The 25,747-nt window shown below is 40.5% G+C and overlaps 2 protein-coding genes across 4 annotated transcripts in view; one reads left to right on the top strand and one right to left on the bottom strand.

Moving 5' to 3' along the window:
- Window positions 1-4,100, top strand: part of wnt4 (wingless-type MMTV integration site family, member 4) — an 11,928-nt gene extending 7,828 nt beyond the window's left edge. Inside the window, exons 2-5 of the mRNA XM_027168797.2 lie at window positions 1,917-2,152; window positions 2,245-2,376; window positions 2,478-2,620; window positions 3,581-4,100. Coding sequence (XP_027024598.1) covers window positions 1,917-2,152; window positions 2,245-2,376; window positions 2,478-2,620; window positions 3,581-4,051 — 982 coding nt within the window. The 3' untranslated portion in view covers window positions 4,052-4,100. The remainder of the gene's footprint in view (window positions 1-1,916; window positions 2,153-2,244; window positions 2,377-2,477; window positions 2,621-3,580) is intronic.
- A 9,336-nt stretch (window positions 4,101-13,436) lies between these two features.
- Window positions 13,437-24,583, bottom strand: cdc42 (cell division cycle 42). 3 transcript variants are annotated; one of them, XM_027168860.2, is made up of 6 exons: window positions 24,427-24,583; window positions 20,505-20,656; window positions 20,085-20,157; window positions 18,322-18,431; window positions 18,037-18,234; window positions 13,437-14,674 (listed from the first exon to the last, which is right to left on the bottom strand). In XM_027168860.2, the coding sequence occupies exons 2-6, from the start codon at window positions 20,607-20,609 to the stop codon at window positions 14,585-14,587; spliced, it is 576 nt and encodes a 191-aa protein (XP_027024661.1). In that variant the 5' UTR covers window positions 20,610-20,656; window positions 24,427-24,583; the 3' UTR covers window positions 13,437-14,584. The 3 variants fall into 3 exon arrangements, with proteins under 3 accessions (XP_027024661.1, XP_027024662.1, XP_027024663.1); XM_027168861.2 differs by lacking the exon at window positions 24,427-24,583 and adding an exon at window positions 24,217-24,361; XM_027168862.2 differs by lacking the exon at window positions 13,437-14,674 and adding an exon at window positions 15,745-16,534.
- Window positions 24,584-25,747: the final 1,164 nt, after the last annotated feature.

Consider the following 25,747-nt stretch of genomic DNA (forward strand, 5'->3'; position numbering starts at 1 on the left):
CATGCGGACGGAGAGCAAAGATGACGACGTGAAGCTTCGTGGTCGGAAACATCGCGTGGAGAGAAAAAGTTGTCCCTTTTGAAGAGCACGTGTATATATATATATATATATAAACACCGCGATGTCCGAGTACCGATAAGATCAGGACGGATTCAGCTTCTTCTGTCTGCTCGGTGATGTCACCCCACTTGTCTGGATGTGGATGAGATGGAGGAGGAGGAGGAGGAGGAGGATGGTGAAAAGGAGGTTATCGGTCAAGCTGAGTGGTGAGATGAGTGCTTCAGGAACGAGAAGGTGTTTGTTCTGATCCTGGCCTACAAAATTAGCTCTTGTCGACAGCTCAGATCTGTTGTTGTGTGACCAGCCATGTGGATTTACCACGTGTGAGAAACGAAGATGGAACGATATCAATCTTCATCCGGGTTCATACATAAAGGCAGGATTTTTTAAAACCCGCTCGATCGATCCGGCCGTTAAGCTTCTTTTACGTTTGCGGAGCTCCTTCTCTCAGCGTCTGTTTTTACCCAGACTTCTCCACTAGCGGTTCCCAGAGCAGACACTTGTTTGGATGAGAAGTTCTGAGTGTGTTTCTGACGAGCTCGTGAAACGACCTATTTTTATAAGGTGCTCTTAAGAGAGACCTGGAAGCCAGCGTGAGTCTGAGCAAAGCCACAACCGTCTCCTTCTTTTCTCGTGTCACCGTGTCCGTGACCCGTCTGCCCCTGTGGTGAGAGCGAGAGATAAAGTTGTAGTTAGCTGCCCCGACCCCCCTCCTCCTCCTCCTCCTCCTCCACCTCCACCCGGTCTGCACGACTCTTCAATAAGCTCTCCAGGAACTTCTCAGCAGTTCCACCGTGCTGTGTTTATGTTTGTACTGTTTGTGCTTACCAGATGCTTAAAACAAACAGACAGCTTCGACGGGTCGCTGAACCTGTGGAATGATGCTGAGACGCTCTGTTTGGTCAGTTTTTTTTTTTGGAAGATCTTTAGTACAGCTCTTTTTCTTTCTTTTTTTTTTTTTAGCAGTAAGATTTCTTCTGTTTTCGGATTTCGCTCATGGGAACGCCGTGGGCGGAATTCTATATGCAGATATGTGCTTAAGGTGCTGGACTACCAATCGGAAGGTTGTGAGTTTGATTCCCACGTCCACCAGGCTGCCACTGCTGGGCCCCTGAGTATGGCCCTTAACCCTCAGTTGTATATAAAAAAAAAAATGTAAGTCACTCTGGATAAGGACATCTGCTAAATGCTGTAAATAGTTTGTATTTAATACATTTTTCAGAAGATTTCCTTGGACATTCAAAATTACAGGCTACGGTTTAGAGTTTTTTTTATTTTTTTTATTTTATTTATTTATTTATTTTTTATTCAGGTAAAAAATAAACACAAAAAGTAATCAAGGCTAAAAAAAATGGAGCATCCATGATTTTTTCTTTTCTAGTGAAACATCCAGATTCCTGTTAAATCTCTAACTTACCCGCTAGCAAACATTAGCATAAAACAACCAGCTGAAAATGAAACGTTAGCTAAATAGTAATTAACAAGTAATTGCTGTTAAACGTCACTGTAAAAAAAAATGTTTTAAAAGATTTTTTTCCATTCTGAGCGCATCTATTTTTTATCCTTTTGGCTTAATCTGTATTTTGTTTATATTTAAAAAACCGTAACCTGTCCTTTAGAATGATATTATTTTAAAGGTAAAGCAGAAAGCTGGCAAGTTTAAAAACAAAGAAAATAACGAGTGCAAATGTAAATTTTTTTTATATACGTCACAGTAAACAAGCAAAAAATGAGACTTTCCTTGTACAGATTCCATGTACACGTAGCTTGTAGTCTCTTAAGCTAACGGTCAGCACCGTTATTATCCGTCTTGTTTTCCGAGCTTGCTCGTCTCATTCCCGCTTCTTTCTCTCCAGGTATCTGGCTAAGCTGTCGTCGGTGGGGAGCATCTCAGACGAGGAGACCTGCGAGAAGCTCCGAGGTCTCATCCAGAGGCAGGTGCAGATCTGCAAGCGCAACGTGGAAGTGATGGACGCCGTACGCCGTGGAGCTCAGCTCGCCATCGATGAGTGCCAGTACCAATTCCGTAACCGGCGGTGGAACTGCTCCACGCTGGACTCCATGCCCGTTTTCGGGAAGGTGGTCACTCAAGGTACGCTCATCGTCCAGTATCGTGGGTCGAGCGTATACGAGATATCTCTCTGCACCGTGGATTTACGTCATGTGTTGCTTTATTTGTGACAGGCACAAGGGAAGCAGCGTTTGTGTACGCGCTCTCGGCTGCGAGCGTTGCATACGCGGTGACCAGGGCATGCAGCAGCGGGGAGCTGGAGAAGTGCGGCTGTGACCGGAACGTGCACGGTGTGAGCCCTCAGGGTACGATGAAAGGGAAAAGACTTTTAGCTTAAGGACAAAAGTTATTCCAGATACAAAGATTAATTTTTTACGAGAGGTTTTCTTTATCTCTCTCTCTCTAGGGTTCCAGTGGTCAGGGTGCTCGGACAACATCGCCTACGGAGTCGCCTTCTCCCAGTCCTTCGTGGACGCCAGGGAAAGAGGCAAAGGGCAATCGTCCAGTCGAGCTCTAATGAACCTCCATAATAACGAGGCAGGGAGGAAGGTGAGGCCCATGGGCACTTAATTGGACAGCATTCCATCATTATTAGTAATTCTGAAGTCACATACTCGTACATTATTAGTGTGTGAATCATGCTGATAAACTGTAGATATAACAAAGACCTCAAGGTCGAGATAAACCCCTGATCTGAACATGGGAAGATTTGCTTTTTTGACACAATTAAGATTCCAGAGAGGTTTATTCATGCTGGTTAGTCAGGATACAGAATTAGTTTAACCCTTTGTAATTGTCCAGCAGCGGAATGGAAAGTCTCTTCTGGGAGGTTTTCAAATCGATGTAAATAAACCGCTGATATTGTGTCTGTGATCTAAAATGAGTCAGGATTGTTGTTCTGTCGTTCTTCCGGTGTGTTTCAGACGGGTGTTTTTCCCTCTGTTGATGATCTTACACTGAATATTAGAGCTGAAGATAAATCTGAGCTGCTTTTTAGATGAAAAAACACTCAGATCATCTCAGAGAGCAGAAATGGGTTTGATATCAACGTTTACTCTGAAGATACAAACATCTGTGTGGAGAAAATAAACCTGGAACTTTCCTCTGTATCTATCAGTTCTAGTGTTGTAGAGAAAAACAGAAACATTGATGAAACTCTACACATTATTAAAGTCCTGAGTGTTTACTTTCATTATAAGCTTCATATTAACACCACTGTGGAGTGAGACGTCAGGAAGACGTTCGATCGTCAACATGGACACACAGGAGAAACACAGGAGGGAATTCATTTTATAGAGAAGTATTGATTATTGGTACTAGACATTAGGACTGATGACAATAATAGATCCATGACAGAAAACTGGGAGAGCAGTTTTACAAAGACGATACTTCAAACCGAAGGAAATATTACGCTTGCGAAAAAATTATACATGCAAAAACGATCTGTGACATGCGTGTACGCGGTTACGCCTGTAGAGTAGTAAAATCCATTCCTGTTCTCTTCCTCAGGCAATTCTGAACCACATGCGAGTGGACTGTAAGTGCCACGGTGTTTCCGGCTCATGCGAGGTGAAGACCTGCTGGAAAGCCATGCCTCCTTTTCGCAAGGTCGGCAACGTGATCAAGGAGAAGTTTGACGGCGCCACAGAGGTGGAGCAACGAAAGGTTGGCACCACCCGCGCCCTGGTGCCACGCAACTCGCAGTTCAAACCGCACACGGACGAGGACCTGGTTTACCTGGACCCGAGCCCTGACTTCTGCGAGCACGACCCGCGGACGCCGGGCATGCTGGGAACGGTGGGCCGCTTCTGCAACAAGACCTCGAAAGCCATAGACGGCTGCGAGCTCATGTGCTGCGGGCGAGGCTTCCACACGCAGGAAGTGGAGGTGGTAGACCGGTGCAGCTGCAAATTCCACTGGTGCTGCTACGTCAAGTGCAAACAGTGCCGCAAGATGGTGGAGATGCACACGTGTCGGTGATGCTCTCCTTCAGATCCCCTTCATTCGCTTTTTCCGCCACTGAACGGAGCGCGAGAAAAAAAACTCCCTCTTTCCTTCTTTTGACTCAAAATAGAATAAATGATTAAAAAAAAACAGGGAAGATAAAAGATACACATTCATCCAGTTATAAAAGAACATGTCATACATGGGACACAATTTTAGGGGCAAATAGAGTTCTTTTTTATTTCAAGTCCCACTTGAGAGTATTTTTCTCTCCATTTTTTTTTTTGTGTGGTTACTTTCTTATTTTTATATTGTTCTCTAACTTATTGGAATCGGAGTGATTTTTTTTTTTTTGTATTGTGACTAGCTCCAGTGGGAGTGGTATAAGGGTGGAGGAGAGAGGGAGGGATGGATGGATGGACAAGTGAACATTGGGATGGTTAAAGTAGACGAGGAGACTTCCCCCTCCTGCTTTCGATGCTGCTTAAGGATCTTATCTGGAGTCACGGACATTATCTAACAGACTGAGATGCAGTCCAGGTGTACATCTATATTATTTTTTCCATTCGTCAACAGCATTTTAGATAGAGGTGGACATTTTATGCTGCTTTAAAGAAAAAAAAAATCACTCACACGTAATGTACAGCGTTGGTCTTTTCTATAAATTTCTATATATAAATTTATATTAAGGAGTATTAAAGAGTTTCTCCTCATTTGTAGGGAAAAAGAAAAGATGAGAATTCATGGTGTTATTTCTATGTCGTGTTACTAGGCAAAGTCAGAAGGCAGACCTGCAACAAGTCGTGTATAAAATCCGGTCGTTAGCGAGTTAGCGTCGAAAAACAGGGTCGCTGGCGCGGATCTGTGACCGTGTTAAAACCGTCGATATTACGAGTTGGGTTTTTTTCTGACCGTTTTTCTGACTCCGGCACTTTTCATCTCCAGACGCACATAACGCAAAAGGAAAAAGAAAGAAATCTCAGAGCATTCCCTCTGCTAATAAACATGAAGCAAGATGATTGAGCTATTTATAGTCATGTTCAAAAAAAGAAAGAAAAGACAAGAAAACGATATATATAATTCCACGTTTTTTGTTTTTTTTCCTCCAGTAGTACGACCTTCTTTGCTATACGCCACGCTTCTAAAGAATCATAGCTCTGTAAAAGACTTTATACACTGAAGAGGACTATACTGTATATGAATGTACGTGTCAATGAAATATATGCCTTTTGAAAGACGAGAGAACGAGAGCTGCTGTGTTTCTTCATTAGCGAATGAACCTTTACCGTTGTGTACAGTACATGCATATAAAACACAACAACACACACACACACACACACACACACTCGACAGTATCCACGTCCAACAGAACCAGACACACGCTTCCCGCTAATGTTGCTAAATGATATCGTCTCCGTCTGAACACGATACTCATCAATACAATTAGAAAGTGATGCCACTGGTTGTCAGACTTTTGGAGCTTGAATGAGAGAAAAGGTCAAAGCGTGACATGTCCAGCTTGTACCCTCAGCTGCCCGGTGACACGGCCTGGACTGCACCCGTCATACCAAGAACAATAAATATTTATGGAAACTATGTGGCAGGAATGAGGGATGTTGGCCATCACGTACGTGTGGTTTGGTGCTCTAAAATACTAAACATGGTTCTGCCCTCACCTCAACATCACCACCACTGGCTCAGCTGTTGCCCCAATGAAGCTTTTTATAAGCACGCAGTTTTTAAAACGAACTCGTTGCCACTTCGTACACGACGCACGAGCAGACGGCGGTTAGAAAAGATGACGCGGTCTGCGTCTCCGAGCTTAAGACACACAGTACATAAGATCACTCCAGGACAACGTGAAGAGACAGGAGGACACTGCCAAGTACTCAGATATCGCCTTTTTTACAGGCGAGTCTCTGTTGTAACTCTTCAAATGCACCGCGGTAAAAGTGGACGTAGATTCCGAGAAGACAAATTTCATGTTTTAGACAGATAAATAAATAAATAAAATAAATAAGCCACAATTATACCTAATAAATTCTTTCCAGCTCAAATGCTCAAAGCTCAGTCAGCATCTGAAGAGCACATGCTTTCCAGAACTACGTCTATAGCCTTACAGCAGGTTTTCTCAAAAAGGTCTGGCTCCAATAAGCTCGGGATTACGGTTGGAGGATGGGGGCGGTTTGAAATGAGGAGGCAGTTGTCTGATATTTTGGTAGGCAAAATTAAAACGGGGGGGGGGGGGGGGGGGGGGGGGGGCATCACTGTGGCTACGAAATCCTCATAATACCAGCACATCCTGTGGAGTCTTTTTCTCTTCCTGATAAACTGGGACTGCTTTTTGTTCATTTGGAGAAATAGAGCAAACGGGTCGTTACCTAAAGACGTATCGATGGCAACGACGACTACTTTTCCTCACGGCGGATCGAATAACTAAAGTCACCTCGATATGGTAGCACCAATAAACAACTGAAAAAGAGAGTGCGGAGGTGTCGTATGGAAGTGCATAGAAGTGAGGGGACTTTGCTTGCTGTAATACAATCCTGCCATACAAGCCAGAATGGTCCTGTTTCTGCCTCTGACAGAAATACCACACAGTAATTTAATATTTGTGGAGGCTTTTCCTGAGACATAACATGATTATCAAGGTACAGTTCAATGAAGGGTCTTCGAGATCAGAGGCTACTTTTTATATGACTTTGTTTACGGAGAGGAAAGCTTTCTGTAATTAGGCGAAGCTGTAAGACTCGAACGTGGCTGTTTTCGTAGACGGATACGTACGATACGTTTCCGAACGACGTGAAGATTTCAGTCTGAGAGTTCCACTTCGAGTTTGGCGTCTCGTTTGACAAATCGTGGTTTACAGCCTGAATCAAAAAAAAAGGGGGGGAGGGGGGGACAAAAAAGGATAAGTAGGCTCTCAAAGTGTCCCGGCCTCTCCTTCGAGGCTCGCCTCAAAACTCCGAGATCTCCACCGACATACTTCTCATATTAAAAGAAAACAAGTTACACAAATGAGACAGATGTTTCTTGTTTGTGATGACAGTTGCATTAGTCCCCCCCTCCCCCCTCCCTCCACTATCCATTTTTTCCCCCATCACGAAAAGCACCAGGTTGTGCAACACACAAGCGAGGCCTTTACAACACGCGACTCGATCCCAAGGACCTCGCTGAACGACGGCGCTCGATTATCGTGAAGGTTTTGGGATGACAAGGTGGTGCATCTCCTCTCTGAAATCTCCCCGCCTTTCGCATTCGAGTCGAAGATTTACTCGTGTGACACGTCATTTTTAAAATTCCAGGACAAGCTCATTAAAAGACCCCCGGAGACACAGAGTCTATATTGTACTATGAAAAGTGAGTAGAGAAGCCTGTGCATGTACGTAGCAAACAATACGTTTAATCCTCCGCTTCTTGAAAACCCCATCCTGTTGGATCCAATCCCAGGCGAGTGCCGGTGTGGAGTTTCTGTTTCTGTTGTAAAGAATGCAAAACTAAAAGACCTCGGTGTACAGCCTCTCAGGAACGTGGCAGAAAGTGGTAGTGTGAATAAGTGCGAGTGTGAGCCCGAATTCCATTTTCACGCTTCCCTATTTCCATTCTTTTTGAAAAACATGCCATTGTGGGTGTCTCAAACAATCATTGCGGAATTTCAAGTCGAGGCGAGCCCCCGGATTTTGCTACGGCAATCCCTCAATGTGTAGTATTGTTTCAGCACGAACCACAAGAATGCGTCCACAATGGCTCATCCATCAAGAATTGATATATGAAGCCTTTTCCAATCCATGTGCTTATGCTGTGGAAGCTAAATTTGAATCCACATATCTGAACAGTGATGCAACTGGCAAATCTGGAAGAGTGCCTGAAAAGGAGGGGTGAGAAGAGGTGAGACAAAGTCTTAGGGCCATGAGGACACAGGAAGTATGACAACTGGTAAGGGTACCAGGGGAATTTATAGGTGTCCCTGTACTGACGGTAAGGTAGGATGTGACCTGTACTGTACAACCCGATGAGAACACGGGTGTGACGACCTTACGAGCCTGTTCTCTGAGACAAGTGTGTAATAAAGAGAACGCTGTTAGGAGGTGACAATTCATAGGGCTTTGAGTACACAGAAAGCTCAACAAGGTGCCCATAGTTCCTATAGGTGCCCTCGTACTGATACCTGTGTAAACCAATACATGGGCCTGTGGTAGCCTAGTGGTTATGGCGTTGGGCTACCAATCGGAAGGTTGCAGGTTTGATCCCAAGACCACCAATCTGCCACTGTTGGGCCCCTAAGCAAGGCTCTTAACCCTCAATTGCTCAGCTACATAAAAGTAAGTCACTCTGGATGAGGGCGTCTGCCAAATGCTGTAAATGTAAATGTAAATACATCCTGTGATTAAGAACACAGGCTTGAACAACGGTATAATTTTAGAGCAACACAGGATTGTTGTGTAAGGTGAGAGAGTTACTCAGGACAAAACTGTCAACGGAGTAAGGAGACTAAAAGTTCCTTAAAACCAACCCTGTAAATAATCTGTGATGTGATCTGCTCAACCTGGGATCAAAATCTCACGAGACAACAAATATGGAGAAGTTTTTTTTTTAACCCAAAAGGAAGAATAAATGGCGAGTGCTCATTGTAAACAGGAAGCTGAGCAGTATCCAAAATTTGTCCTTGTTTAGAACCTCTGAAACCTGTCCAAGTTCCTATCAGTGCCCCTATAAAGGTGGTATGTGACTTGTAAAATCCAATATCATGCCCAGATTTGATACAATGAGGGGCATAAATCAGAACAGTGGTGAGAGGTCAGACAGGTTCTTTGGGCCCTGAGAAGAAAAAACAAAACAAAAAAAACCCCAAGGAGGTTTAAAATTCCCATAACTGGATCCCCAGAAACCTGTCCAAGTTCCACTCAATGCTGCTGTGTATCATTAAAAGGTGGGATGCTGTCTGTATAACCCAAAATGCCCTGTTCTGAGAATACAGAGAGGAAGATTATTACATAATTGTAATCCAAGAGAAGGAGGTAATTAAGAGGCTGGTAGTTGGAGTTGGAGGTGTGCGGGTTCTTTGGTCCCTGTGTAGACCAGGAGCCAACAAGGTTCTCCAGATCAAAGTTCTCCATGGTGTCAGGGGACCCTCTTTTCTTTCAGGTGTAAATCTGTAAAGGTGGAATGTGACATGTATGACCCAACATCAGGCCAGAAGATTGAGAACACAGGTGTGGAAAATATTACAAAATTGTTATCCTAGAGAAAGACGTAATAAAGAGAATACGTACAACACAAATCCTTCACCCAGAAATATTCCAGCCACCTGTGCTACCAGTGCCATGCTAGGTAGCACCACTAATTTGGGCTTAGTTGCCCTGTGTTGGTTTTACGGGTGCTCGACCGTCTCGGTCAACACGGACACCTTGAGCACCTGTTGGGATTGGAATCCTGCACCAGAGGAGGTGGCTCGTGAATGAAACTCGTGTATCGCAAAACGGTAAGTGAAAAATATTGTCATAATAAGCCACAGTGAAACATGGCACTCGTCACTGTTGGCTTCCCTGCTGTTAAACATGACCGTTGTGCTGAGGGCGCTCAGGCTCACGACGAAGCTGGCGCACAGCCACATACTGACAGGGTGAGAAATGCACTGAACAGGCCTTGTGGCTCGGTCTGCTTTTCTTACCATCACACCCATTGAAAATGAATTTAAATGATTTAAAAGGAAAATCCCATTTGTGATTTTAACAGTGCATCAGAGGATAACATTAAACAGTCTTATGATGCATGCACATGATGTAAAAGCAGACTCGCGTTAATATTTAATTACCTTGCGCTAGCAGATTTCGGCATTAGTTTAAAAGAGCAGGGTGTGCCAAAATGCTCAAAAGAAACTTGAGCATCTCATGAAGGGCCAACCGAATGAGAAATTTAATGTCTTTAAGATGTTTCAGTTTTTCATGAAGTGCTCGTGTATTGTTTCAGGTCACAAAATAGGTCCAGATAAACATTCAAAGCGAAACACTTAATCCACTAAAAAAAAAAAAAAAAAAAAAAAGAGCATGAATGTAATAAAAGTAAGTAAGTATATCCTGATTGCTGTTGGTGTCATGTGCGGAGAAGCGAAAGATAAACGAAAGCAGGATACGACGCATTCCTTTAGCCGATCCAGTGTAAAGACAGCGTGCGTGTTCCTACAATACAGCCACGGTAGGTATGCGCCTTCCCAAGTTCAGGCTTCACGCGTTGCTATGGCACAGATGGCCAAAGGGTGGGAGGAGGGGAGGGCCAGCGAGATGTGGGTTTTTTGATTTATGACTCTGCGATATTTCATCGCCGCATAGCTGTCTCACTCCACAGGCTCGCTTTTCAACAAATCCCGAGCATGTTTGGCTTTGACTGTTATACGGTATCAGATGCTTCCCTTAGCCCTTTTCCAAAGCACGAGGGGCTTATCTACACTTCATCTCCCACTGTACTGACTTACTCCTGACATGCCACTGACAGCACAATTAAGCTTAAAGCGGGTTTCCCTCTGCTAGCGATATTTGCAGACTTACCTAGCGCTCCGTAATCGCTTCAGTGCCCTAAGTTTGCACTTTCTGTCCTAATTGGGCTTCCCAGAGGTGCAGGGTTAAAACAAGATGTGATTAAGAAAAATCATCCTTAGGGAGAGATCACACTCCTCGTGGTAGAAACAAACGTCAAAGTGTTTGTTTTGGATTTTAGTCTTTTCTACTGCAGCTAAAATTAAGGCCAGAAAAAAGTCCAGAGCAGCCACATGAAAAGTCCTTAAAGCTACATTAGATGACTAATGGCTTGTTCTATCTGATCGATGCACCGTTTAAATAAGACTTTTGGGAACTGGGAGAATTTGTTATTAGAGTATGTGCAACGAATGCAGTAGATCTGGCCGACATCAATCCTGCTGCAAATTACACCGCCGGGGATTTAAAATGTAGTGTGCGAACGGCTGCGTTAATTGAGAGTAATGATGAAGACGACGTAGAACCGGTCTACCGGTTTCTCAATGGTGTGCCTTAACACTTAGAAGCTGATCCATTTCCATTAACACCACAAATTTGCCTATTATTACAACAATGATTAACAAACGATATACTTTTTATATGCATTTTAATGAGTTACTTTTGATGTTGTGGACTGTCAACAAGTACATTAGTAGTTTGACATGTTGCCAAGATACCTTAAAGTCCACTCTCTGACACTGGAGACTCTTTCCAGACTTCATCATACAAACTCATCTATCAATCGAGTGCCTGGGGGTCCTGTTGCTACTACAGGAATGATGACATTTTAGAACGAGTGCATTAATGCAACTTTTTCAGCAGATGTTAGAAAAACCTTCTGGCCAACCAGAACTGAGAATGTGACAGGCAACAATAACTATCTACGCATCATAAGCATTAAGGATGAGTTGGGTCTAGTCAATCAACAAAACTAAAAACAGCAACACGAAAACATCAGTATGAAAGTAAGAGTTCACCTCTGTGTGACGATAGCACAGCTGGCGATGGCTCTTACAGCCGGAGCGTGGAATCTTGACTTCATGCATGCCCATCATCCTGGCTGAGCTGTCAGTGGGAGCAGCCTGTATTGTGATATGGTGATAGCGATGCTGATAACCAGGACTCTCATGCAGGTGGTCGCCCACACCTATATTTTAACCCACACCCACAAACAGATACCAGCCATTCCACATAATTAATCGCTTTCTGCGGCTACTTAAAGCAAGTGCTTGCTGACAGATATCGTCCAAGACACTTCAGGAATGTGTAAAGGGACCCTGTACAGTCAGTTCAATACGTCCCAACCCCCCACCGGTGAAGCTTAACACAATATATGTGTCTATTGGTTTTACTTTCCATCTGTAAATGGGATTTCCCTCTATTGTCAATCTCCCAGCATGTGCACCTAAGCATGAACCGAGAGTCTCAGACAAGATGGAAACAGAGGTTTGAGTCAGTGAAGCTCTGGTGGAGTTGACTTTTTTTCTTGCTTATTATGACATATGATTGTGTCAAGACTTTTACTGCTACACCCTGATGTGGTGCTCCAAGAAACCTTAAGTTCCACCTCAACATAACTCCACATTGCTTTATCGTGTGGAAGATGACGAGATGAACTGTGTCTCAATGCAGCATCTCTCTGGTAGAATTCTTCACTACATTCAGAAATGTATTTCCATTAGTGTAGATCTACCTCAGAAATCTGACATCATCCTGCAAATTTAATTACAAAAAACTATGTCTATGATTCCAGCAAAGACCAGCATATATCTGGCTATATGAATCGGACTAAATACAAAATAAACATGTCAAATAAAAAGGTCTCATCCAAGATTTGAGCCGAGCTCTACGGCGTTCTGCTCGGGTTCAGAAATCGCAGCTCGCCCAATCGTTATAATTTGACCTGAGGAAAAATAAAGAGACGACATGCATTCTTCTCTCTGATGACAGGAGATCCATCGACACATCAGGAAGGTGATGTTGATCTAGAACTGGGGCAATGCCCCAAAATATCCCTAATCATCCATTATGCTCGTATACAGTCCTACAGTACACACAGACACTGACAAGGATCAACATGTTCCATAGCTCGAGTCTCCTCACCATTTTAAACGACTAGCGCTAACGCAAACACATCACACGCTTGGATAAGCATCCAAGATGACTATTTACACATATATTCAGCCATCTTTTTGAATCTCCAAACCCACCCACCAACAAATTGCATTAAATGAACAAAAGCCAGGCGTTTCCAAAATGTAAAAATATTCAGAATTCACACAAGATGTGCTATAATCAGGGGCCACAGTACAATCAGGTTTCTTTCCTGGCTGATAATGTTCATGCAAATCCTGATGTCATATCACACAGCGCCCTCTGCTGACACACATATGATGTGGCAGGTTGATTTCCATAGTCTTGGTATTTTTCAAAAGCTTGGCAAACTAAATTGATAATATATATCTTTGCTTTGCTCAAGAAGGTTGGGAGCTTTATTAAGTGTCAATAAAACCTTTTGTGAATGGGTTAAAAAAACAAAACAATGTCAGTTCGTAAATTCATCCCAATTTCCCCAACGTGTGCACAATGCCAAAATAAAGGTAATAACATGGAATAATAATAAAGGAACATCCTTCGCGTTTTGATGTCAAATGTTCTTCCATGTGATGTCAAACCTCAATGCAGGTGCAAAAGGAATTTTTTTCCATTTAAAATACGGCAGACTCACAATTTGTGTCCACCAACAAAGAGCGAATGAAAATACAATTACCACTTAGTCTTGAAAATACCTCAATATACATTCTTCCACCCCCCCCCCCACCCCCATGCCACATGAGATTATTTGGGGGGATTAAAATAATCAAACGGGGCTCTGACCACATCAGTCAGACAAATAGAAATAAACGATGTAAAGGCAATTAAGGTACAAGTTTAATAATCTTTAAAAGAATGCATATACAGTACAAAGGACAGACTTCATACATAGCATTTGGTCTTACAATGAAACAAAATAAACAAAACAAAACAAACAAAAAAAAACAGGTGATAATCGACAGGAAATCAGATCAACATTGATCCACCTGGGCAACGCATATGGTAGTAAACATGGTGTCACTGAGGGGCAACTGGGGGCTCAATTTGATCCATTATCACTTTTTTTGGTCACCCATTAAATGACAGGTGGATCAGTGTTTCGCTGGGATCCGGCCCACAAGTGATGAAAAACAAATGACAACAAATTGGGGGGAATGGGGGGGGGGGTGGGGGGGGGGGGTGGTAAAAACAGGAGACTACATCATGTCAGCTTACATTATTAATTAAAGAAGTATTTAACCTATGTAAAGGAAACCAGAGGTGCTTACCTCCATGCATTACAAGGTTTCTAAAGAAAAAAAAAACAAAAACAAAAATCGCTTCAGTGGTCCCTGGCGATGCAGTGGGACACGCCGCTTGTTCAGCTAACACTGTTAAAAGTTCCCTGTGTGAGAAAACCCGGTTCTGTGCGACAAATCCTTTATTATAATCCGCTCTTATTTACATGGTTACTCTTTCGTTCCGCCTACGACGTGGAAATATTGGCAAAGAAAGAGTTGGGGGTTTTTTTTTTTTTTTTTGTATTTTCTTTTTCTCAAGCACTTCTGGTGTCATTCTAGTGTAAAGGTAGAGGTTAGAGGTTTAACTCCAACTACACAGGAGGATTCGCGATGCTACTAGCATATGCCTTTCATGCCAGTAACTGCTCTCACCTCACGCATCAGTGAGAAATTAGCCATTAAAAACTTGGTTAAATGACAAACATCCACGTCTCTACGGTTTGCTGTGAAATAACACGCTTACGATGTAAAACTAGATTAATCTGTGGTATGATGATAGGGAGCTCAAAAACAGATCTGAGCCGTGTGTGTGTGTTTGTACGGTAATTCTTTTGATTATATTTATTGCAGAGCAAAAAAACATTTTTTAACTCACTTTTTTTTTCTTTTTTCTTTTTTTTAGGCATTGCTTTTTAAGAGTATAAAGCTGTTGGGCCAGCCTTAGCAAAGAAAGACAAGGGCGCTCATAGCAGCACGCATTTACGCTTCTTCTTGGGCTCAGGAGGCTCCAGGGCTGCCAAAATCGCCTCGTCAAATACATTCTTTAGGCCTTTCTGTGGACACAAAGCAGGGAAGAAATGGAGACTCAATGTGGGTCAACACTGACGCAGACAAAAAAAAAATAAAAATGAGGGAATAAACCAGACACTGGATTTTGATGCTAACCAACAAATAAATTAATGGGGTTTTACATGCTTGAGGGAGTCTGAAACAAGAAAGCGGGAGAGCGCATCTTCAAGGGTAATGCAGACGTTTAAAAAAAAAAACAATTTAAGTAGAAATAATGGCTTGGTTTGGTTCAGACATACTAACAAGTGGTTCTGTGACAAAACAAAGTGGACAAGTGATACAAACAGAGCTCAGAGACACATAAGGGCTGGTCAGGGGGATGCAAAATACAAACCGAGGTAGAGAATATATATGAAAGAAACAGCAGCTTAAATTAACTCATGGTCACTACAATAAAACAGGTGATCTGTGAGAAGAGGTAGCAAGACCCTGCTCCGGTAGACAGACAGACAAATAAATAAATAAATAAATAAATAAATAAATAAATAAATAAAGTTTAGACAAGCAGGATTTCATGATTTCACGCCTGGGCTGTTATTTTTTTTATTTTTTATTTCATAGCCCAGTACCCTACTCCACCTATATCTCATGCTTAAAACCTTGATTACTATCTAAAATAAAATGTCTTCACAAGTTTCCCCATCACTGGAACCATGTTTCGGCACGACAACACCGCCAAGTTTGGTGCAGAAGACATCGAGTGTTGCATAAGAGACAGGGCTCTCTAAAGGACACCTGGTTTTTCGTTATAGTAACACTTCCCTAGTGGATGAGAGAGATCTCAATGATGTGATAATCCACCTCTGCGAGCCGTAAAACGTGCATATCGACTGTTTACGAAGATGATGCACAAAGAAAAGAAGTTTTAAAGAAATCGCTCTTAAAAAAAAAAAAAAAAAAAGTCTCTTAAAATGCTCGCTCACACACACACACACACACACACACACACACACACACACACACACACAGATACAAAAGCTCAAGCAGATACTTCATAAACATAAACCCATGTTGCATCGCGTCCGGTATGTAAATTAACTACACACTCAAGATGTCGATTTGAGCTGACCTTTATTAATGACACAAATCATTTCACAAGTTTAGAAGTAAATCCCAAGACGGTGAACCTGATTGCAAGGTGTAGGCTTAATATTATGTTCAGAATTTAATTCCTATGATACAGTGACTGCAGTATAAAATAATACATTGGAATAAGGAATGATGAGGAAAAAAGATAAAGACTTGAGCGCAACGTGTTTGAGCTGCTTGATCAGTCTACCTCTTTGGCTCCGCCCATTCTCTCGCACAGTGGAAAAAATAGAAATGAGAAAGCGACAATTGGAATGTGCTGTAATCTGTGTTACAGGTTTATGTTGGAGGGGAAGGGAGAAAAAGAAGAAGAAAAGAAACCACAACAGCAAACCAAAAAAAAAATGGTAATAGTAATAATTCTCCACAACCGGAGAAGACAAAACAACCTCCATTTAATACAAGAGGTGAAGAAAACAACAAAAATAAAAAATCTTTAAAAAAAAAAAAAAATGATTGCACGAACACACCGAGAAAGAGAGAGAGAGAGAGAGAGAGAGAGAGAGAGAGAGAGAGGGGAAGGAAAAAAAAACCCACTTCATTAATATGAAGCAAGAAAAATAAGACAAGTTTCTTTTGTTAGCAATCAGGAGAAAGAGGTAAACTAGGAAGCAGCAAACATCTGGGGAGAAGTTAGGCGTAATAAAGAAAGAGAAAACGAGAGTTTAGAATATACAGCACTTCCGTTTTCGCTGCGTTTCGGGCGGTTCAAGAGCAGCTAGGATAGCTTCGTCAAATACATTCTTCAGACCTCTCTACAAAGACAGAGGAAGAAGGGAAAAGAAGAAGCAGTAAGGTTAGCAGTTACAGCAAACACACGACGAGAAGAGAAAGAAAAAAAAAACAGCAGAACAACAGTCACGGGAGTAAAAGTGCTAGACTACAGCGGCAGTGCAACATAAAGAGCTGACGGTCTTCTCTGCGATTAGGAAGGAAACCAAAGAACCGCACGAGCACAGAATGTAAACGAAATAGGAGGGACGCACTTCAAAATCTCTCGCACCGATGCCGGAGTCACTTGTGAATTTACAACTATTTTCTGTTTTAAAACTCATAGAGCTCGAGGTCATTTGTTATTCATACTTCTTTTAGATTTGACTTATATTGTACATCAGCAGGATCAGATGAGAAACACTTTAATGACCAGCTTACTGCATGCTGAAAATAATCAATGCTTTAAACTATTGTAAACACTAAAGGTGGACAAATCTAATATTTTTATCAGCCCAGTGGGCAAGAAAAAGCTCTGACAAGTAACATAACATTAATACAGCCAAAGTTAAATGAACACAAACATGAACATTATTCTTTCGAACAAGGATACAGATGTAGAACTCTGACAAATGTCAACAAGTCTTTAGCCGACGTCTCAGCTATGAAAACTTGTGTTCGGACATCGCGTCACGTTTAAAAGACATCAATCGGATTTAGGAATCATCTTTGGTTGTTTGTACTGTTTGACACGATCAGAAGGTTTGGAACGTGATCATAAGCAGAGTTAAATTCATGCAGCTGTCAGTCAAGAACGATATGTTTGTTCAAGCTGAAATTAGTACGGCTCAGTTGATCGTCACAAAATATTGTTTTGTTTCAATTGTCATCAGTTATTGTTGGTGACTTAGGGCACCATTTGCTCAGAGTGCCTGACCCCCACAGCTCGCAAACTTGCAGCTATATTGATGCAAAGTTTAGAGTTTCTACATTGCAGAATTCTTCTTCCTCCTTTTTTTTTTTGTGTGTGTGTACATAACCATTAACACATGAAAGCTGCTATATAAACGGAACTCATGTGAATGTAACTATAAATGAAACCCTGATATGCTGGACACAAACTAAACTCGAGCTACTGATTTGTCCACCTCTGTGCTTATACAAACTGTGCCAGAACACCCAGCAACCCGAACTTGGAGAAAAAAAAAAAGCACAGGCGGAAGTCTCAGCGCTATAAATTAAGTAACTACAGGACAAAACACCACAATGGAATGAACCAACTGTGTCTCTGAGCCTCTGTACAGATTCTTCCACTTTGTTGCTTGGCAAGATACCTCAAAGCAGAAGTGGTAATGGGCATCGATGAATAACTTAATTAAAACTTCTAAAATAAACTTCTTAAATCAAAAACATCTGAAAATCGACGACCGTGTGCTTATGACTCTTTTAAACTGTTTACTGCGTTTCTTTAAAATTGTACGGTCGGCAGAAATCCTAACAAGTTTATTGTGTTCAAACTTAACCAAATAACAGAGATCTGGATTACCTGCGTGAGAGCAGAGCACTCCACGTACTTGACGGCCTTCAGGTCTCTGGCCAGTTTCTCGGCCGTCTCTGGAGTGATCGGCTTCTGTTTGTTTTTCGCAAGCTTCTCGATAGTAGACGGGTCGTCTCTCAGATCGATCTGCGTCCCCACAAGCAGGAAGGGCGTCTTTGGACAGTGGTGGGTGATCTCCGGTACCCACTGAGAACGAGACAGATGTTCTTATGTTAAAGAGGAGACCGATAAGAAGGATCGAGAAAGAATCATGCTGACGAGTGCAGGACCAACCTTTTCTTTGACGTTTTCGAATGAAGAAGGGGAAACGACAGAAAAACAGACTAAGAAAACATCTGTTTGGGGATAACTCAGAGGTCGTAATCTATCGTAGTCTTCCTGACCTGTTGGAAGAAAATGATATGGTTAAGTCTAGACCGAAAAAACACAAACTGCAGCCAAGATTGAATTTAATTTTTGGAAAAATCCATGCATCTACTCATGTACATGACTTAATCTCTGGGTCTAGCTGAACTCTAGCATTGAGTAGCGAGAAAGTGATTGAGTCTGAATTGACTCAACATGCAGGAAGCGAATCATTTGAGTCACATCCTTTTCCTTCTCTTTTCAGTTGCAAAACTAAGCCATGAGCCATAAACTAAGCCACCGGACAGAGCTGTAATGCTGCAGATGCTGGATGCAACACAACACACTCCGGACATGGCTAACATTAGCATGCATGTGCGCTCGTGTTATAAGTGACCTTACACCTGGAGGAATAACTAACAATAAGCACCTGCTCCTGAAATCATTCTCAAGCCCTCTGTTCATCACAAAACAGATTCCAGAACCTTTTCCAGATAGAAAACTAGAAATGAATCTGCATCAAGAGGTTTTCCCCCCTCACTCGTTGTAAATGTATTTACACTGTCATGGGTAACACTAAAAGACAAGTGAATGCAGAACAAACACTTCTCAGGAAACAGGTACAACGGGCTGGGAAAGTGAATGTTGTCATTCTAAAATACTGGGGACATTCCAGACTAAAAAGAACCAGTGCAATTAGGGATGTGTGATGTGACAAAAATACCATACGATGACCCTTAAAAACATTCCCATGATACATGGTAAGAACACAGAGAACAGGTTCGCTAACAAACTTACAGCAAAACAATAGCGTTGGTAAAAAAAAAAAATTAAAAAGAATTTTACACACTTAATTAAAACAGACACGTTGAAGTGAAAGTAATCTGCAATAACTAAAGTGTATTGTGACAATTTTACGATCTTAATAGCTCATAAAATTGCCCATCTCTAGCTGCAAGTAGTTACCGACCTCAACAAACAAACAAAAAATTCAATATTCGCATAAATCTGTCGTATAAACGTGACATTACCAGCAGACAGATATTACAAAAACACAGCTATCATTTTCCAGGTTAATAATAATAATAATAATAATAGCAATCTGAAGTAAAAAGCAACTAAAGCAGCAATACTGGAAAAAAAAAAAAAAAAAAAAGCAATAATTAAAAAAAATAAATAAACGAATCTGATTAATAATAATTTCTCATCACACCTTTATAAAAAAATAAATCAATAAAAAAAGCAACACTGATGATGTACTGCTGAAAGTTAACATCAGGCAGCATTGAGTATCAGAGAAGTGCTTTCAGGAATCATACATGATATTTTTCCAAATCGGGCCACGCCGTCACCACGCAGATTTTTACCTAATCAATCGGAATCAAATCCTGACTACAGAAGCCAGCAAGAGACTTCCACATACTTTACACACACAAAACTAAGCACGGAAGTACGAAAGGAAGTTCAAGGATGAAACGACTCGATGGCGGGCCCTCCGGTCCTTTTACATGCGTCTGGAAAACAATCACAGCTAAAACCACCTTCCAGTAGAGCGTCTGGAATTCAGTGACGCATAGTTTTGTTATTCCTACAACAATGACGATGAGCAGTCCTGTGCTAAGTAACACCGGTGCTCCTCCCCATCTTGTCTGACAACATTATTTATCTTTAGTCTTCTAAATGTTCTGTACCTGCAGTGTCAAACAGTCCCAGGGTGTAGGGTTCTCCTCCAATCATAACCGTAACTGCATAGTTATCGAAGACCTAAAAACAACCACATTATATATAAACATACACACACGTATAAGACACAATTGATAGGGATTGTCTTGAAGGCTAGTGGTGACATTATGTCCTTCAAAGAATATATATATATATATATATATATATATATATATATATATATATATATATATATATATATATATATATATATAATTAGTTGTATTATAGTTGTATTATATAGACTATATACAACTATAGTTGTATAATATAGACTATTAGTTGTACATAATCGTGCACAATAGAAAACTAAAAATAACTTAAATGACACTTAAGTTCTGTAGAAACATTTAATTTGGGGAGGGAGGGGGTGTCGGAGTGCAACTCACCGTTGGTACATATTCAGATGGGAATTTGTTAGTTGTGTAGGAGATTAATAGGCAGGTTTTACCAACGGCTCCATCGCCAACCACGACGCACTTGATCGTCTGCATAACTGTGCTTTGTTTTAGTTTAACAGTCCACTCTTCTCATTCAAGATCTGGAAAACATAAAAGAATCACAAAAGACACAATCACTTAATGAAGGGAAAAAAGGGACATTAACTGAACATAACTGTTGGTTTTAGTGTGACTAAAACAAAGCAATTCTTTCGTTAACAAAAATATTAAGTCGGCACGTCCGACACCACGTGACGTTCTGCTTCTAGAAATGCTTCTATCATGCGATCTGAATTCTAACACCAATAAACTATGCGTGTGGGTGAGAAAAATATAACAAATAAGCACTAGATGACTGTGATATTTTTTTTTTCCCCAGCAGGGTTTGTTCCACATAAGCCCATTAGCAGGGTGATGTCTAATCTTCTATTTATTTTTTTGTCTACATGCATCAGTCACAACCTGCAGTCCAAGCGGGCAAAATGAAGCAGAGTAGAGACAAGATGCATAGAGGAAAATGGAGAAATGCGCAGACGTGGCTGCTCCTGGTGAAAACACAGCAAAGAACCTGTACAATGTAAACCGGTACATGACCACAGAATTGCACGTAAAATTAACTCTGTCCAGAAAGTGCATTAGAGGAGCTCAAGCTTCTGGCTGATCCTCTTCATCCTATAATGAGCATGGCCTGTTTAGAATGACAACAACTGAGGTGTGAAGAATCAACACCAAGGACCACTGAATCTGTGGTGGTTGCTCAACTACCTTCCCTTTTGCTGAATATTTCCTTGTCTACCACTACGATGAACACAATTTAACTCATTTAAGACACAACAGCTGTAATTCCAAACTACTGTCCGCCTGTCAGTAACATGATGAAGACATGTGACGGGACAGGAGGAAACACCTTGAGGCAGGTGGTCTGTGCTAGTGCAGGCTTTTCATCACAGAAACATGCATCATACACTTTAATTCTGAACCTTTAATCAAGGGAGTGTAACACTTTCGGACATAAAGCTTATGGACAATAGTGTGGACATAAAACAGAAGTATATCAAGCATGATAGCAGCCTTGTTCAACTGTGTTTTTTATGTTTGTTCTCAAATGATAGTAGCCATATAGTTTTAATGCTTACTAGTTAACTGGACTCTCACACTTTCAGACGCAGCAATGATCTCTGAATTTCCAAGCTCGTTTTCTTCGTGATATTACATTTAACAAGAGGTTGAATATGACAAGATAGGATTAATCCACTATTATGATTTTTTTAATCATATGATAATGATGATCAGAAAATAAAGTTGTAAGAGGGGACCTTGAAGTAACATCAAAACTTAATCGACCGTTTGGAATACGCCCTTACCGACTCGTATCAAACTTGTACAAAAAAAGGGGAAAATCTCTGCTCATTTGATGACATCAAGGCTAAATGAAGGTGAAAGCCTTCCCAAGCATCTAGTCCATTATAAATGTATTTAAAATCACTACAGAACAACAATCAGAGCACAGAGCAGGCTACCCCTCCTGCTTTTCCTTATTGTAGGTCACTGCAGCTTTAAGCTATGGCATAACGTCATCTGTTCAGCTGTGACTGTGCACACACACACACACACACTTGCAGAAAGACAACAAGAGACATGAGAACAGATCTGAGGCTGTGACAGGCACAGAGAGATAGAGAATGAGCATCACAAGTGTTTCCCAGCTCTCTCTCTCTGTACTCTGTATAAGGAGACACTCTAGGTCTGTGCTGGGTTTTCTTTTGCCTGAGAGAGAGAGAGAGAGAGAGAGAGAGAGAGAGAGAGAGAGAGAGAGAGAGAGAGAGAGAGAGAGAGAGAGAGAAAGAGAGAGAGAAAGAGAGAGAGAGAGAGAGAAGAAGAAGAAGAGTACAGATGCAGAACCACAGATGGAGCAGTGCAGGGAGGGACACACATTTCCTTCCAGCAGCCTGCGGAAGTCAGGCTTGACCTCCTCACGCTATTTTGGTGGAGTCCATCCAAGTGAGCCCTTTTTTCTCGCTCGTCACTAGGGTGGGTATTGTTATCAGGCGACCGCCTCGGCAGGATAAAAATCAGGATGTGTGACAGTCGCCATTCTGAAAACCTGCATCCTGGGTTTTTAGTACTCTCACGTATGAATGTGTTAAATTTCAGATTGAAGAGCTACCTCCTGTGAAGTCACAACACCTCACAGGAGGAAATTTGGGCGAGGTGAACGAGACGAAAGTCACAACTGAAGCAGAACACTTTTCGCAAAGGGTTATGCCCATCTACACAACGATAAACACACACATGTACCAGATAGACATTCACAAGATTCACTCAAAAACTGCTCTCTTACTAAAAAGGGCACTTCCTTTTCTCTGTCATTTTTTTTTCTAAAAACTTAAATTCACAAGCAACAGCTTTGTGCAAACCCCCCCCCCCCAAATCTCTAAAGCACACAAGCCAGTTAAGAACTACATATCCACTGTCATCCTTCCTGCTGATCTCTCCTTTATTTAAAAATCTTTTAAATAAACCATGTGGTTACTTGTAATAAAAAAACTAATTTATAGGTTTGACCTCATTTAAATGTCGACATAGTACCAGATCCTGAATATCTGATGGCACAATTAAGACACCGCAATAAATAAACAGAAAAATGTAAAGTAAACTTAAGACTCAACTGTACACGAGATGGAAATATTTCTGTCGCATCATCAAACCCTGAGCGTAAATTAAACGATGGTTGTAAATATATCCCGATTTCCATATATATGTAATAATACGTGTTTATTACAATTTATGTGTGTAGATTTTTGTTGTTGTTCCCGGAAATCAAATTTTACAATCTAGATTAGGGAAATGATTAATAGTTTAATTACTGTGGAAGGAAATAAACAACAATTTGATTAAACATTTACATAAATTGGACATATAAATAAACGTATGACTATAACTATATTTAATTACAAATATATATTAAAACGATAGATTTTTCAATTTTAATTCATATTTTATTTAATTTATATTTTAATGTTAGGGGCAGGGACCTGGTTTACATTCTAGTTTAAATTATATTAATTATTTTATTAATTATATAAATAGATCACATCGACACTATTCAGTAAAAATTGTGATGTGCGTTTTTTTTCTCCTAAAAACAAAACTGATTTACTTTAGTATAAAATGTCCAGTTAAACTTAATTTATTTGGAAGGAAAAAACTGAAGAGTTGAGTTTTTCCTCCTAACGAGACATCAAGTTTAATAACGTTAGCATCATGATGATGATGATGATGATGATGACGATGATGATTAGGGAGGCTAACTTTGTTTCACTGGCTATCTACCTAACTTTGTCAGAATCAATTAGCGTAACCATCTAAATTCGTGTATTAAATAAAACAAAATTAGTAAACACTAATTACAAGTTAATTAAAAATGAGCTACCGAACGCTAAATCAGGTGATTCACCCGGTAAGGCTAGTTACGTTATACAGCTAGCTAGCTAGTTAGCATTTGACAGAAATACCTGCTTTTATCCAATGTAACGATGTTACACTGACGGGCAATCAAATATCAGCTCATTCGAGACGTATTTCTTTATATTTACAACATAAATAAATCACTATGACGCGCGAACAAAGTAGATAAAACACAAATCTACGGTTTCCTCACCGGTCACCACAAACTCGTTAGCATGCTGCTAACTTTTAACGGATGTCACTTGAGAGGCTTTGTTAAGACGAAAACCGGTCGTTTACACTTTCTTGACAAGCGACACGATTTTTCTACGATGTTACGAACGTGTCAGGGATTAACGACGTTACTCAAACGTGGAAATTAACAAAGAAATTCGAGATATAAACGGATCTCGGCTCCACTTACCGTATTCCGCTCTGTTTGTTTCTCTGCGCCGGGCGTTGGCAGCTCTTGCACGGGGTTTCCCAGGGATAAGAGCAGGGGCACAGCGCCTCAGTGGAACAGCGCCATTTTACTGCACGTATATATATTCCAGATAATAAATTATTATACTTATAAATCACTTTATATTTATACTAATCTAAGACTTATAGCGTGCATTTAACAATGCATTTAAAAAAAGACATCTATTCGTTTTCATTTAACACTGTCATGTATTTTTTTTTATATATAAATAAATATCTGTTTATACCAAGTTATATATTAGAGTCTAATTTAACATAAAGACAATAAAATCAAGCCTGAAAAAAAGAAGAAGAAGAAGAATATTATTATATACTTTTATACACGTGAGACATACTGGGATTCACATTAAACTGGTTTAAGGGGTGAAATGTTGGTGTGAAACTGGTGTTCTGGGATCTTTGGGATTTTTGTGCGACATCAGTCTCTGGTGTTTATGATACACAGAAGGTGTTTATGTGATAAATACTAAACCATTGGGTATGTGTCGGTTCTGTGGCTGGTGAGAAAGATCAGAAAAGAATGAACAGACTGGTACGAACTGACAGGAAGGGTGTGGTAAGTCAAATAACCACTCTTTACAACCGTGGTGAGCAGAAAAGCATCTCAGACACACAGAAAACCGGGTGGAAACAAGTCTGCTGTGAGTGAGAATCCCAGGATTTCTAAAATACAGCCTCGCACCAACAGCCATAAAGTAGATAACAGAGTTAAATAACTGTTTTTCCTCCTATTCTGATGTTTGATGTAAATATTAAAGTTATGTTCTGTAAAGCTGCTTTGAGACATTGTCAATTGTAAAAAGCACTATACAAATAAATTTTAATTTGTTTTTGAATTTAAAGATCAAATTGGCTGTAACAATAATAATGATATACAATAAAAACAACAACAACAACAACAATAATAATAATAATAATAATAATAATAATAATAATAATATTGATACTTTAATATTATTTCTTCTACCAACTACTACTATTCATAATAATAATAATTATAATAAAAATTCTAAAATACAGCCTGGCACCAACAGCCATAAAGTAGATAACAGAGATAAATTTGACTTGTATTTGCATGATTTTATGACTAGCACTATTGCTAAATAATTGGCTGATTGGATAATTGCATGAATATAATAATAATAATAATAATAATAATAATAATAATAATAATAATAATAATAATAATTTTGTTTTATAATAATTGCCTATTATTTGATCTAGTTCGCATTGTATTTATATTACCACGAGGTGGCAGTAGT

This window comes from Tachysurus fulvidraco, chromosome 2 (assembly GCF_022655615.1).
Source record: "Tachysurus fulvidraco isolate hzauxx_2018 chromosome 2, HZAU_PFXX_2.0, whole genome shotgun sequence".
Classification (NCBI taxonomy): Eukaryota; Metazoa; Chordata; class Actinopteri; order Siluriformes; family Bagridae; genus Tachysurus; species Tachysurus fulvidraco.

Excerpts from the sequence above, each read along its gene's own strand:
- cdc42 (XM_027168860.2), bottom strand. The coding sequence starts at position 20,609 with ATGCAGACGATCAAGTGCGTCGTGGTTGGCGATGGAGCCGTTGGTAAA. Across the intron at positions 20,158-20,504 it reads CATCTGAATATGTACCAACG|GTCTTCGATAACTATGCAGT; the intron begins GTGAGTTGCACT and ends GGTTGTTTTTAG. Across the intron at positions 18,432-20,084 it reads GGGACTGTTTGACACTGCAG|GTCAGGAAGACTACGATAGA; the intron begins GTACAGAACATT and ends TTCTTCCAACAG.